At 40.5% G+C, this 15223-nt stretch overlaps 2 protein-coding genes across 12 annotated transcripts in view; one reads left to right on the top strand and one right to left on the bottom strand.

Moving 5' to 3' along the window:
- lrba (LPS responsive beige-like anchor protein) overlaps nt 1-5298 on the top strand; it is a 198375-nt gene extending 193077 nt beyond the window's left edge. For all 9 annotated transcript variants that reach the window (XM_023262251.3, XM_023262258.3, XM_023262253.3 and 6 more), the window contains 2 exons: nt 1143-1294; nt 3909-5298. In XM_023262251.3, the coding sequence (XP_023118019.2) occupies nt 1143-1294; nt 3909-3999 (243 nt within the window). In that variant the 3' untranslated portion in view covers nt 4000-5298. The remainder of the gene's footprint in view (nt 1-1142; nt 1295-3908) is intronic.
- An 83-nt stretch (nt 5299-5381) lies between these two features.
- The window catches only part of dclk2a (doublecortin-like kinase 2a), a 59014-nt gene continuing 49172 nt past the window's right edge, over nt 5382-15223 (bottom strand). For 2 of the 3 annotated variants that reach the window (XM_023262232.3, XM_023262233.3), the window contains exons 10-17: nt 14732-14851; nt 14497-14643; nt 14283-14416; nt 13854-13931; nt 13342-13438; nt 11616-11696; nt 11400-11513; nt 5382-8774 (exon numbers count right to left, since the gene is read on the bottom strand). In XM_023262232.3, the coding sequence (XP_023118000.2) occupies nt 7995-8774; nt 11400-11513; nt 11616-11696; nt 13342-13438; nt 13854-13931; nt 14283-14416; nt 14497-14643; nt 14732-14851 (1551 nt within the window). In that variant the 3' untranslated portion in view covers nt 5382-7994. Of the gene's footprint in view, nt 8775-10704; nt 10843-11399; nt 11514-11615; nt 11697-13341; nt 13439-13853; nt 13932-14282; nt 14417-14496; nt 14644-14731; nt 14852-15223 lie in introns of all 3 variants that reach the window. The other variant, XR_004846698.2, reaches the window with a different exon arrangement.

The raw sequence follows: 15223 nt of genomic DNA, 5'->3' as shown, positions 1-15223 counted from the left end.
ACTCGGTCATGCTCTGTTCCCGGTCATGTTGGATGATGATCTAACGTGGCAATTAGGCTGGATTGATTCTCAAGGCCTCCGTCGGCGTGCTAGTGAATCATTGTGTGACCGTTTTGTATCTGTCTCAGCGTCTCCACATGCAAGTTTGGGCCTGAAGTGCGTGTGGGATGAGAATGAGAAACAGAGCTCATTTAACTTGGTGTGGAAATTGCACTAAAGTGTTTTTTTTTCAAAAAATATATATACAAAACATTTGCTGAATTTCGGCTTCGCTCTCTCCACGTCCAATCCACTCTGGGCCACTCTTGAAGGGTTATTTATGTTTTCCTTACAAAATCAAGTGCCTGAAAATGACTTGTTCCAGCTTTAAGTTTCATTTTTCCGTTTAATATGAGCCTGATTCAACACACATGCCGCCAATGATTGAAGTGTCCCTCGCTGAATCACTGCAACTGAAAGACGTCCGACTTTGGTGTCGTGAAACCGCAAACGACAAAAGCTCCATATTAGTGGCGTCTGCTGCTTTTAGAACTTACTTTCTGCCTCGTCATTTCATCAGCTACGGTTACTTGCTGATTGATGCTCCTGACTGTTCCAGTTTTAGCTTCCACTATGCACTGTGCCCATAATACACTCCAGCACATGACTTGATTTGTGTACATCTGATTCCTCGGGGACCCATTCGGCTGCTACAGTTTGCAGGAAAAGCAGATGAGACGAGTAAATCTCCGAGCCTCGCTGTGGGGAGCCATCTTTGTTGCAAGTCAGGGTCTGTGTACAGAAAGCCCCTAAGGATGGCAGCGCTGACCTGGGATCTTCTGTCAGATCACACGACCTCGCAGTATGAGCTTCACTTTGACATTAGAGATAGACTGGTCCCAGATCACCAGGCCTATTCGGAGACAATTTATACATGTGGTTCCAGTTTGAACAGCTTTGCTGCCATGTTTTTCTTTTTTTTTCAGCATGGAAGGACACTTTAAAGATGACTGCACAGTATTCTTTAGCATTAGAAAACTATTCCCAGCTTGGAAATCTACACGCTATAATGAGTGTAACATGCTAGACGCAGGAAGTATAAATAGAGTGCTCAAGCTCAATAAAATGTTTATAATGAAGTCGTTGTGTGTATCCTCTGGCAGGCCATGCTTCTCAGCCGTGATGGCCAGTATCTGCTGACAGGTGGGGATGGAGGTGTAGTTTCTGTCTGGCAGGTCCACAACCTCAAACAGCTGTTCACCTACCCTGGTTGTGATGCAGGAATCCGCTCCATGGCCATGTCGCATGACCAAAGGTAAAACACTCACACACATACGGATTATAAAGACCTTCATCCAGGGGTGAAAGCGATCTTTTAGCTTTAGGAGTAAATAAAGCAATGCCACGTTGTAAGTAGATAGTAGTCTGGAAGTAGAAATAGAAGTAGAGTTTCTGTGCTTAACACTTCATCAGTGATCATATTTGGTAACTTCCGCACACATTAAATATGGCGTTCCTTCCGCCTCTCAGTGAGGTCGACAAGCATGTGGTTTTCACCCAGCCAATCAGCGAAGACCACTCTCCGTTACAGCACACTACATCATGGCATTTGACCAATCAGCAGAGGTCTAGAACGTATCAAACGTTCTCTTTTCTCCTAAGTTGAAAAAAGACGGACTTGCAGCTCGGTCCTCTTCCATATTTGCGGTCACATCATCAAATCTAACCATGGTTAGTTGACGAAACTCACACATTTTACGGTTAAGTGCTTATGCTATGTGATGATATATGCATTTCTTGGAATGTTTTTATACCACCAATGGGCAAAGAACCATATGTGGGAACTTCATTTACCTTGAATTTCAACATGCAAATTAAACATTTAGAAAAATGTCACAAATGTAAAAAAAAAAGTCTTACGTCCTCCAATAACGTTCCAAGGTTGAAATTTTGAATTTCAAAGTATTTCAGTGAGTGCCCTTTAAAGTAAGTAAAATGTATTTAGAAAGCGCTTTTCACATACAAAGGTCACGAAATGCTTTACAAAGGCAACATGAACATACAGGAAAACACAAAGTGACTGCCTGAGCCACAAAGTTAAAAGTGCAAAACTACACAACACATAGTGGAAGACACAGTACACAACAGTAGTACACAAAAATAAAGCAAATACTGAGCTAGTGTGTAAGTTACCCAACTGTTGGTCTAAATAGGTGCGTCTTTAGCTGGCTTTTAAAAGAAACTCGGCAGACAGTAAAAGTGCAGGCAGCACATTCCAAAATTTAGGTACTATGACCTCAACAGCTCGATCACCTCGAGTCTTAAGGCGAATCTGAGGGACAGACAACAAACTGAACACATTTGACCTGAGAGAGCTAGCTGACTGATATGGATGAAGCAGCTCAGGAACATAAAGGAGTAAAGTACGACCTTTTACAGAAGTCTGACTCACTGGATGTACACTACCATTCAATAGTTTGGGGTCACCCAGAAAATTTCATGTTTTCCACGAAAATTCACACGTGTTTTCTAATCATCAATGAGCCTTTCAACACCATTAGCTAACACAATGTAGCATTAGAACACAGCAGTGATGGTTGCTGGAAATGTTCCTCTGTACCCCTATGGAGATATTCCATTAAAAATCAGCTGTTTCCAGCTAGAATAGTCATTTACCACATTACCAGTGTCTTGACTCTGATATCTAAGTGTTACCATTTAACTACCACACTGGATTTTTGTGCAGTGAGGCAGCTCACTCTCCTTGTTTTCTGTGGTGGATTATCCATTTTAATTGCAGTGCTCATCCAGCTGTCACTATTCTGAATGAACTGAAGCTGCATCCTGTGTTTAGCCCCGCCCATGACGACTGTGATTGGTTTAAAGAAATACAAACAAACCGGTGCTCTTGTGCCCACGGCTTGTTAGAAATACTGGACAAAATGGTGACTACATCATGTAGATGTTTTACTATTTACATTTTCCATTTGTTTGTCTGGTCTTTGTAAACACGGTCTGCCGAAAAGCCCCACGCAGCTTTTAGTCACAGCTAAGTGACTCATAGCTTAGTTTTTACCGCAGTTACCAGGATTTGAACTTTAGTTTTGATTAACTTTCCTGAAAGTGCAGCACTTCACGGATGAGTAGCTGAGGCACCACTGGGAAGTTTTTAAAAAATCCAACAGTTTGGGCGCCCAGATAGCTCACCTGGTTGAGCGAGTGACCCCTGAACGCAGCGGCCTGGGTTTGATTCCAGCTCATGGCCCTTTACTACATGTCTTTCCCCATTCTTCTCCCTGCTTTCCTGTCTTCCTCGACTGTACCTGTTAAATAAAGCCAACAAAAGGCCAAAAAAAAAAACCTTGAAAAAGTACATGAATAAATAAAAAAGAAATCCACCAATTCTTTCTATTTTTACACTTTCTGTTTCTGATAAATGTTGTACATTTTGAGATGTTTTAATTTTTTTTAAAGATAATATGCCTTTGAATCCTGCTTGGAGTTTAGAGCGTTAAGTGACAAAATATGATTTTTGTAAATGAGAACTAAAACACTTCTGCAGCTTTATTTAATGACTAAAAGATACTGCTAGCAAACTTCAGATAGACGTTGCTGTTTTGTTATTACGAGGTTATGACTCTTCTTTATTTTGTCCTGCACCACCTACTATTACTTTGCAACTTACGAATACAATTGTCTCTCTTTTGTAAAAACTCTTGATTTTTGCAGTTTATATGCATTTTATCATTAATACCATTGCTGATGAATAAATATGAAAACAGAATTTTAAAGTTGTAGCTGATCAAGATGAGGCAAATTTTTATATATTTAATACGCAATCTTACTAGATGATCATAAGTTTTGTTGTCTTAATCTTCAAATTAACCATGAATAGAATTATTAAATTCATGTCTCTTCACTGCCTTAAGGTGCATCATCACCGGCATGGCCTCTGGAAGTATCGTCCTCTTCTACAACGACTTCAACAGGTGGCATCACGAGTACCAGACCAGGTACTGACTCGACTGACAAGACAAAAAAATCCAAACTGTTGCAAGTGTGAACTCTTCTGAAAGGCACTATTCTGTCTATATCCTGATATCCTGAATGTATCTCATTGAAAGAAGAAAAAAAAACCACAAATCTGTCATGTTATAGTAAAAGAATCAAACTATTTTTAAAAAGGGCATTGCTATATTTTGTAGATCAGATAGAAAATTTTCATATAAATCTTAGGGTGGGGGTTGTGTTCCTGTACGGTTAAAAACAAATCTATTTTTAGCTTTAAGAGTCTATTTTCATCTCCTCCACTGAAGAAAAAGAGGGATTCGTGGGGAGTTAGTGAGAATCTTTTCTCTTGACTTAAAAATCCAAATATTTGTGTACTTTAGGGTGAATGATTTTTCTTTTCTGTAGGTGTGTAAGTGGGCAGCAATTATTAAGCTATCACTCACTTTAACATGCTTTTCCTTGTTTTGGCTACACAGCAAGTAGATGTGAAATGTTTGAATAAATAATAAATGTTTTGAAGTGAAAGAAGTGAAGAGGGAATACGCAATTATATAAATATCTCTATATGTTTAAATGTAGTCCTCCATATTTAAGATTTCTATTCCTTCTGTACGTCTGTGCTCGCTAAGAGATTGCATTTCTGTGCATGGCTCACTACTCATATGAAACATATCAGTGCAGATCTATCACCTTATTATTTAAACCTTTCAACATGAAAAACACAAAACCTTCCAGCGTCAGTGAAAATGGTAAAAATGAGCTTTCTGTGAAGGAGTCGACGTTTGACATTTCTTTCTTAAATGACTGAGCAGTGAATTGTTTTTTTGTTTCTAAAATGAGAACCTTAATTAATGTCTCCGATGGATCGAGTGAAGATTTAATTTTTACATCACTAAATAAAAATCCTGTCTAGCGTCCAAGCAAGCTCTGCACCTTTAAAGTCCTCTTCGAGTCTCCAAAGCAGCTAAGAGCAAAGTGAGCTGCACAATGAAAGGAAGGACTTACCCAGTTATTGTCTGGGTTGTTTTTTTTTCCATCACAGCTGTTTAAATTACAGAATGAGTGATTATCTTGATGTGATTCAGCACTAAAATGAGACATCTTCTTCCTTTGGTCTTCTGTTAAACAAGCATTCACTTCTAGCTTTAATTTTTCAGGAAACATTCCTTCCTTTAAAGTTTGCGCTTCAATGTGGTTTGAATCTCCACTTATATGGGAACTACTTTTATCTATCAACCCTTTTTTGCAATCATTTTGGAGTGTTTTGTGTGCTGAGTTCAGACAATAAAATGGAATTTTATAACTTGAGTTGGTGTGTTTGTTATTTAGCGTCACTAACAGTGCACAGCCCCCTCTAGTGGTCACACAAACACATTCACAACAAACAAATGCAGATTTGAAGTCTTTATTGCATTTTTTTACCCTTTTTTTGAACTGTTTCAAAATAGTAGGACATTAAAAGCAGCTGCTCTACGCCTAATAAAAACTCCAGTTTGACATGTTTGATCTAGCCATTTAAAACTGTCTTTTCATACAAATTTTCCTTTACAAACTGCTAAAACAAAGCATATGAAAATCTACCTGACTACATATACAGAAGAGGAACTAAATGACATTGTGACCAACTTGACTCTGAGTGTGTGAGAGTATTGATGCAGCAGAAAAAGTCCAGAGGAGGTAAAGGGGGGCATGTCGAACCACTGGAGGAGTCGGCTCTACTAACAGCAGCTGGGATAAAAGCTAAAGAGTTTAAAACAAGGACAAAACAAATCACTTCTAACTTAAGTTTTAGGAATCAGAATTTGGGACATCATTTTTCAGCCAAGCTGGTTTGGATAAAGGCATCATTAAGCAATGAGCTGTGATCAGGTACAAACCCGTCACCTTGACAACACATTCGTGCTTCTAAATCCAACAGACCAAAAACCACAAGTTGAATATTCTGAAGTATAGTTTCATGCAGCCCAAAGTACAGGAGAGTCAGGAGAAACTACAAGTAGTAATTGTGTCCTTTCTGTGCAATACTTTAGTCATAGCTGTGAAGTTTGGTTTAATGTCTGTTGGATCTACTTTTTTTCTATACAGCAGTTCTGACTTTGCAGGTCACGGCTGCTCAAACACACAGCAGCAAATACAAACCTTCAAGTTTCAGGTGGAGAGCTTAGGTTCATCACACTATGTACAGATACAGTCGACACCAAATACAAACATACAGTGAGTGAAAGAGTCAGCATGTGTGTCAGTGACAGCGGATGAACAAAATAACACAAAAAGACAACCGCCCTGGAAGAACAACCTTTTTGTCACTTGTATCTGGGTTTATTTACACAGGTTTTTAGATATTCATCTGAGAAATTTCTCCTCCCAACCCTCTTTAACGGCGTGAAGGTAGATAAATTGTGTTTTGTGCTCGCGATAATGAAAATGTTACGCTTCTTTTCCCGAGGCTGTGATCCAGGTACTGGATAATTCACAGATCTAATTTAAACTGAGCCGTAAGTGAATTATTCACAGTAACTGGGACACTGTTTCTGGAGAGAGTCACCGCTGCTGTGATATTTTCAATTATATGAGCATCACAAACATAATTCCATTTGTACTGTATTAAAGTAGCAGCAGGCTGATCAACACCTGCACGTGTTCACAGCTACGTACCACATGAGGAGTGATTCCCAAAGCATTGCATTTAAGTTGTTTAACAAGTTAGAACAGCAGAAGGCCACATTTGTGATTCAGAAAATAGTTTTTGAGTCATTGTGACCAATCATTTCACTCATGATGCATCTTTCTACACATAGAAAACACCAGATAAACAAGTTAACAAGGTAAAAGACTTGATGGAGAGGGTCTTGAGATAAAACAGTGTAAGCCTTTGGTTGAAATGTTTATGCGTTTTACTGTGAGCGATCACAATCCAAAAGCTTTGGGAGGTGAATGATAAAAATGGCATTTTCTAATTAATGCAGATACATTAGAAATATTAGTAAGAAAAGACTCTACACTTCTGAAATCTGATTAGAAATTTGTGGGAGAAAGGCAGATTGGAGCAAGTACAGACCAGTTACACAGCATTTCACGTTTCATGACAAAATGTTGAAATTCCGGGGGCCACCATTTCCACGTCCTCAGACTTTTGCGTAGCATTTTGATGCCTTTTTATCACCCATGCCTGGTGTACATCCTGGCCAAATTTGAGCTCTGTTGAGGTTACCCCGTTTGAGTTTAGAGCTTGAAAATGTGCAGAAATTGGACTAAAATTGGCCAAAATTAGATACATAATTCAAAAAAGTGTTGGGTTTTGGGCATGGTCGCTATTGTCCTGGTGGAAATTACAGTTATTCTCTCCACTTTCATTTAAATAGGATCGTGGTCTTTCTAGCCCAAAATATCTGCCAAGTGGGGAGATTCTTCTGTGAGGACTTTGGACATACCCTTAAACTGAACGTTAACAGCTATTTGTTTCTGATAATCACCACTTTTACCGGCATCAAAAGGTCACAGAACTGGAGCTGTTTATCGTGTTAACTTACTTACTGCATTATTTTGTCCACCCACCGTTCACAGTAACACTCACATAAAGGAGTAAATGTGCTGTCACCATCAGGATGGCTACACTACAGGTAGCTAGACTAGCAAGTTCCGATATGCTGAGATCCGACATCCGATATATGGATGTGTTTGTCCTGAATCATCATTTACAAAAGGGAAGTGAAAAGCTAAATGAGAGGAAGGTTTCACATTATGCGATACAGAAATGCATGACTTCAATAGACAAACCACTCAGAACAGTGATATTCCCTTTCTCCGCATCCTCCGATAATAAATAAAAACACATATACAATCGACGCTCTTAAGAAAATGCTTCCATTTCACACAATGAGAATGAGAGGAGTAGATGTGGATACAGCAGTCAGTGCCTGGCTCAGTTTACAGCTACTAACAAATGCTCGATGTGGTGTTTTCAGTTTTGTTCATGGAAAGAGGAGCTGAGCAGACTGGCCTTTTCACCCCATAAGCTCCTCGGCGGGTGGAGGGCTGGGGGAAGGAGGGCCAGCGGGGGAGGGAGGGCTGCTGGATCTGGGAGGCGTGGAGGGAGGAGAGGGGAACAGAGTCGGATGGATGGGAGAGGGGGAGGACGGTTCCGGTTCTGTCGGGGAGGAGAGTGGGAAGAATACGACGGGCTGGACGGGGGAGACGGGAGAGGGGGACACTGGCTTTGTGGGAGAGGAGGATGGGGATGCTGGTTGCTTGGTGGGAGAAGAGGGGGAGAGAGAAAAGGGTTTGGTGGGAGATGACGGGGAAGGACGGGAGGTGGGTGTTGAGGGAGTAGAACGGGGGGAGGTCGACTCTGTTGGTAAACAAGGGGCGGCTGGGAGGGAAGTCGGTGACGTTTCTATCTCGGGAGGGGAGGAGAGAGGCACCGAAGCGATGGGAGGAGCTTCAGCAGAGGGTGAGGGTGAGAACTGAAGCGAACTTACAGCAGCAGGAGGAAGAGGAGGCAGATCTACCTCAGCAGCTAAAACATGGCTGTCACTGGTGGACTGAGAGCAGGGAGGTCTGCTAGCATCAGGCCCAGCAGCTGCTGCAGTCTGGGCGGTTGCTGAAGCCACACTGGTAGATTCTGGAACTTTGGCACACGACGCCTGTATGGTTGGAGAAGCTGGTTCGACTGGGAGAGCAGATGGAAGTTCCTTGCCAGCTAGCGATGGCGAGCATGGCACCACTTGTGGATCTGGACGACGACGGGCAGCGAGCCGAAGGATCTCTTTATCAAGAGCTGTGCTCTGGCGAAACAGACAGACAAACCATCAGCGTGATACTTGTGTGCTAAAACCATCAATCAGGACAGAGAAAGAAGGAAAGACATATTGTGGGTCAATCTACACAGAATTCAGGACACCTTAGCATAAATAATACTTGGGTGTTTCCCTGTAAATTACAGGCTAGCCGTTGTAATGGGATTTAAGAAGCTAAATGTTTTCTTTTTATACCAACAATCATTAACTACTGACCCAGTTTGGTATTTTTTGTGTGATATCTACGATTAACAACACTCATGATGAAACAAACTAATGGAAATGGACAAAAATAACTGAAAGATGGTTCAACATAAAGACACAGCAGACTGACTCCACGACAAGGCAAATCAAGAGCTACTCTAACGTGCACAGAAAGGGCAAATGAGAAAAGAAATGTTTACTTTTTCCATTCAACAGATGCATGACTTGTTTAGTATAAAGCAAATTATGATCTTGAGAGTACAGGACCGATTAAAAATAAACTAAACAGTAAATGTAACGTTCCTCATTTGCCCTTTGCTGGGTCTCAGCAGCAGAACAGACGAGGCGTAGCGTTAAGTGTTAGTACATACCATTGCCTTGGAGCTAATTCAGAGGGACGAAATGCAGGGAGAGGGGAGGGGGAGAAGCAAAAAAAGGGACAGAGACTAGTCTTACTTACAGCTTCACAAAATAAAGTCAACACAACAAGCATGATGGCCGGCGGACAGTCAATGTTCCAGCTCAGTGCTGCTTCGCTATTTCTGATCATTAAAACATGTTCCAAAACCAAATGACTGTTTGTATTTGACAGAACTGAGTTGGAACAAATTGTAACTTTCTACAAAAGGACTAATTCAGGCAGAAACAGTGGGTGCTAAACTATAAGATTCAACAGGTTGTAGGGTGAACATGTGATCAAAATCTCTTTTTGAATCCACTAGTTGTTAAAGAAAAGTCTGGCATTATTAAGTATCTTTTATACTGTTAACAAATGACAGAAAATGACAATGAACAGTTGTCTTTTTTTCACTGTTGTCCAAAAACTATTAAAAACACACTGTAGCACTGGAATATATGTTAATTTAACAGCATAGACATGAACACTGTCATTTATTTAATCTTACAAACTGATGCCGTAAATATTCTTTAAATAGAATCCCTAACTTAAGAGATAATAATTAAATAATAAATATACCATCTGTGCCTGTCTCTGCTTAATACCATAATAGTGCTCAGCTTTTGAAGAAATTATTAAGCATTTTTGAAAAGCTGTCTCTGGCTAGATTTAAAGACCACAATAAAAATAAAGTAAAATTTGGCCTTATTCTGTAAAAATGTGCAGGGGATTCTTACATCCAAGGCAATAAAGCCACTTTGCATCCATCCCTGCAAATTTTAGACCACAAACCAGTGTCAGCAAATTTCCTAACTTTCTCCTCAAGGTGGTGCCAGAGTATCATATAATGCAAAAGACTGCCTCAAAGCCAATTATAGATTTAGAGATGCAGAAGTCACCATAAAAGTTGACTAAGTGACTGTTAAGAATTAAATCACTTTTTAAAAAATTAATACAGAGAGGGACGCAAATCACACCGGTCTTAGCTTGCATTAGCAGTGTGAACATGCTGTTAAAAACCTCGATGACAACACGATTCAACAAACACATCCTTCGACAAACAGACAGATTTCTATCACATCCCGTTAAAAGTTTGTGATCGATATAAATGTGGTGAAATGTGAGTGAAGGAGCAGAATGGTGAGTGTTAATGAGTTCCACATCAGCTGGTTAGTGGAAGCGGTTATCAAGAGGAGCAGAGAGGGGGGAGGCTTGAGAATGAAACAGGAAGGAAGGGAAAGGGAGGGCGAGGGGTTGTTATGGATGGAGGAAGCTGGGGGAGTTGGGAGGAGGGAGGCGGGGGAGTGAAGTGTGTACCCGGCTCTCAGCTCCAGGCGTCCCCTGTGGTCCCGGGTCAGGTGTGAGGGAGGGGTGAGGAGGAGGGAGGAGGAAGAGGATGGAGAGAGGAGGAGGAGGAGGAGGAGCCGAGGCCAGGGCCGGCTTTCACACCTCAAACTGTCGAATGAGATTTACAACAAAATGAGGCTCTTTGCGTTGAGAGGAGCGTCAGTTCAAATAATCGTCGTTAAAAGAGATAATCAACTTCTCCTTCCCCCCCGTCCCTGACTGAAGAGAGTGCTGAGCTGATGGGTTTGTGACCTGATGGCATGAGGAGAGAAAGTACCGACTGTACAACAGAAAATGATGCAAAGGCGGCTAGAAACAGACAGGATGGAAAGATGTTCAATCTCCAAGTTTTTCCATTGCTTCGTCTCTAAAATCCCGTCTGACGTGTTCACAGCAGGATAAGTTGTTTTGAACTTGTTATTAATGTCATCTTGGAGGAAAGATGAGTCCTGACATTCTTGGGCAAGTGATTAAATGGGAATAAGATTGATATCATGTGAATTAGAAGGAGTGCAATCTTCTGTATTTGGGTCAGACATTCACTGTAAGTGTTTGGAAGAAGGCCGACATGTTCGTAAGTTACGACTAAACCCATGTCAAATATCAGACTTAAAGAGCTCGCTGAAAAATATTAATGAAATCAAAGAATTCTTTTAGGTACACACCATGATGACCGACACGCCGGCTGTGGCGTTGTTGTGCTTTGGCACAGTGTTAAAGTGCGTCTTCAGTTTACCCGTCACCTCCATCTTCATGTTGTTCTCCAAGACGACGTCATCCTACACACACACACAAACACGTCGTTCAACATATTTTCATTCAAAAACCACAAAAGTCTCACCACAGCTCAGGCTGCGTGCAAATACAGAGTAATAGAATACCGTGACCCAGGGGTGTGACAGGACGTCCAGAGCAGTGTATCGAGCCTCGACGTTGACCTGCAGCATCTTCCCAATCAGCTCCTGCAGCAAAACACAGTTTAGCTTAGCAATAAAGCTAAATTCCTTTTAAACTTAGCATCCACAGCTTTGTCACATACAGTACTGTTCAAAAGTTTGTGGTCACCCAGACAATTTCATGTTTTCCATGAAAACTCACACTTTTATTCATGTGCTAACATAACTGCACAATGGTTTTCTATTCATCAATTAGCCTTTCAACACCATTAGCTAACACAATGTAGCATTAGAACACAGGAGTGATGGTTGTTGGAAATGTTCCTCTGTACCCCTATGGAGATATTCCATTCAAAATCAGCCAGATCAATATATAATTGCAGGACTCTTAGTATCATAGTTGACATTTTTGCTGTTTTCAGGCCTAAAATCAACATGCCCGCCTATAACCAAACCCCACATGGCATTTGTAGGAAAGATTCTTCCAAAATATTATATATACAATTGAGCAAAATTGAAATTGAAAGTTATTTCTAAAGATATTGTAGTAAACCTGTTGACTACTTTATATTAAATAAGTCAGAAAGCCTTGGAGTCTGGCCAGTCTTTTCTTCAGGAGGAAATGACATCATGTGGAGCAGGTCATGTGATCTGGAATTAACACACTTCCTGGAGAGGTGTTTTTGGAATGGGGAACTTAGTGGAAAGTGATTTCTCGGACACAGATACAATCTGTTATTTTCCATCTAAAATTTGATATATTACCAAAAAGAAATATCTGTCATGATTATCTCAACTTAATAATAAGAACACAATCAAAACAATTTTTGAATAAGCTCATTTTATTATTGTTTAGCTAATTAGAAAGTGGTTGTTCTTAAATTTGGACGGTTATTTAGTTGACATTTTAGAGATATCCAGTCATTTTTTTATTAATAAGTGATTGTTTCCATAATAAATAATTATGGAATTTGTAAAGACATGATCATAATGAACATATAAAACATTAGTTTTTTTACTTTTAATAAAAATGTATGCAAGATGTATCCCTTGGATTTCAAAAGTCCCTCAATTATATATTGACCCAGCCATTTCCACCTAGAATAGTCATTTACCACATTACCAATGTCTAGACTGGATTTCTGATTCATTTAATGTTATCTTCATTGGCGAAAAAAGCTTTTCTTTCAAAAATAAGGACATTTCTAAATGACTCCAAACTCTTGAACAGTAGCGTAAATGGAATTATCACCCGTCTGACAATATCATAAAGCAGAGTTAATGTAAGACATAATGTATAGAAATGATGAACAGGCTCACACACACGTACTCAGAGTGATGTATGTACACATGTCTGGAGATAAATCACCCTCTCGGATGTTCATGCGTGTTTCGTGCTGTGGTGTCGCTAACTGTGCACTTGTCTACAGTGACAGGACCACAGAAATAGAAGCGGGTTTAATTAGCAGTTTGGTCTTACACGCTGAGCGCAGGCTGTCACCTTAATACACGACATTAATATGGAGGGCTGGAGGGGTTTCTGTGTCCTTCAGGAGACAGACAGTCATTAAAGGAGTGTGAAGCATGTTTGAGTTTAAACTGTAACATTTGGAGACCTGTTTTGACAGCCACTTTATTCAGTCAATAAACACCACCAAGAGACAGCAAGGTGACAGAAATAAAGGGCTGTGTGTGTGTCTGCAGTCCCAACCTTAGCTGAGTCGGTAATGTTGTCCCAGTAAGGACTCGGGAAGTCCAGCCGGCCAAGAAGGATCTGGTCGAACAGGTCCTCTTGCAGGTTGTTCTCACTTTATTGCAAAACAAACACACAGATGCTGAACAAGCATCCAGAATGAAAAGACATCTACGCTGTGAAAAACTGCACTGTGCATATTAACAAATACCTGTAACCTCACCTTTCATTTTGTTTTATTGTAAATACAATGATGTGCTTTAGATTAAATATAGGTGACAATAATGTGCACCAATCCTACACCATCCTCACTATGACTGCTGGATGACACCACTATTTATCACAGCAACACTTCACTTATACTGCAGATGACAGGTATAAAAATCTAATTGCCAAATAATGTTACACTTCACTCAACATTGTGCTTTTGGTTTAAAATGAAAACTATCGTACTGTTATAACGCTGCACATGAGCAGATAGTGCTGACAGGTTTTACTGTGACTTCTATTGAACAATATAAACTGACTACCTTCTAAATGGAGGGAAGCCACACAGAAGGATGTAGGTGATGACACCTGCAGCCCAGATATCCACCTTCAGACCGTAACTGTGGAAAGAGAAACCATCTCCATCATATATCATGTACTACACAACAAAATAAAAATTTTAGATTTGACAAATAACAAAGGATGAGACAAGGTTTCAGTTTATTATAATGATGCAGCATATACCACAACAACCATTTCTGCTGCTTTACTGAGTGTGTTAATGTACAAATAAATGTTTTATTTCAATCTCCATTCAGCCAATTACGCACAGTGCTATTCTAGACCTGTGTTTTTACTCTAACAATGTATTTATTCACACAGCAGTAGAGCCATGCATGTTACTTTATTATGAGTATTTTGTTTCCTCAGTAATCTAGAAACGCCACATTCTGTCCAAACATCCATCTTACCCAGACTCAGCAATGATTTCTGGCGCCACATATGTAGGAGTGCCACAGACAGTATATAAGGGTCCCTCCACCACTGTGGCCAATCCAAAGTCTCCAAGTTTCAGTGACTTGGTGCCATCTGGGTACTCAAACACCTAAAATTGAAAACTGAGTTGAAACTCACAGAGCAGCTGCATTCATAGGGAAAAAAACTAATGCATGTGTCAGTATATACCAGCAGGTTCTCTGGCTTAATGTCTCTGTGCACGATGTTCATGCTGTGCAGGTACTTCAGGGCCCCAGCGAGGTTGTAGACCATGATGCTGGCGTCTCTCTCTGTGTATTTGGCCGAGGACGTGATGGCATCAAATAAATCCCCTCCCTGAGAAGACATCAACACGGCAGGTTACATGTCAAAGAGAAATGAGGAGTGTGAGCTGATATAGTCCCCCATTCTGCCTCTGCTCTACCTTCACCAGCTCCATAACCAGGTAGAGATCAGAGGGCGTGTCCACCTCCTCAATCAGCATGATGATGTTGGGATGTTTCACCCTCCGCAGCACGGCGACTTCATTCTCTATGAGGTGCTCCTGGAAATATTAAGAAGAAGTTACTGTTATGCACCAGTTTCCAGTGTTTATGCTCACCCATTATGCTAATAGAAAGGTGCTGCATTGTTGATTGGATTTGAATTGGTGTCAAGCTTGTAGGCTCTAGTGTGTGTCATTGCCTGCACAAGAAAGTGTGAGGATAATTCGAGTCAGGAAATGAATAAAACATGACCGACCAAATCTGTCTGTGAGGATCCGAGACACACAGGAGATACTGTGCTGTATGTGGGTGTTAATAATGCAGTGGAATGTTAACATACAACCCCTCCTTAGTTGTGTATTTACACTACCGTTCAAAAGTTTGGGGTCTTTTAGAAATGTCCTTATTTTTGAAAGAAAAGCAGTTTTTTT

The sequence above is a fragment of the Amphiprion ocellaris genome, chromosome 4 (assembly GCF_022539595.1).
Source record: "Amphiprion ocellaris isolate individual 3 ecotype Okinawa chromosome 4, ASM2253959v1, whole genome shotgun sequence".
Taxonomy (NCBI): domain Eukaryota; kingdom Metazoa; phylum Chordata; class Actinopteri; family Pomacentridae; genus Amphiprion; species Amphiprion ocellaris.
Note: the sequence above shows the minus strand (reverse complement) of the source record. Positions and strands in the feature narration are given on the sequence as shown.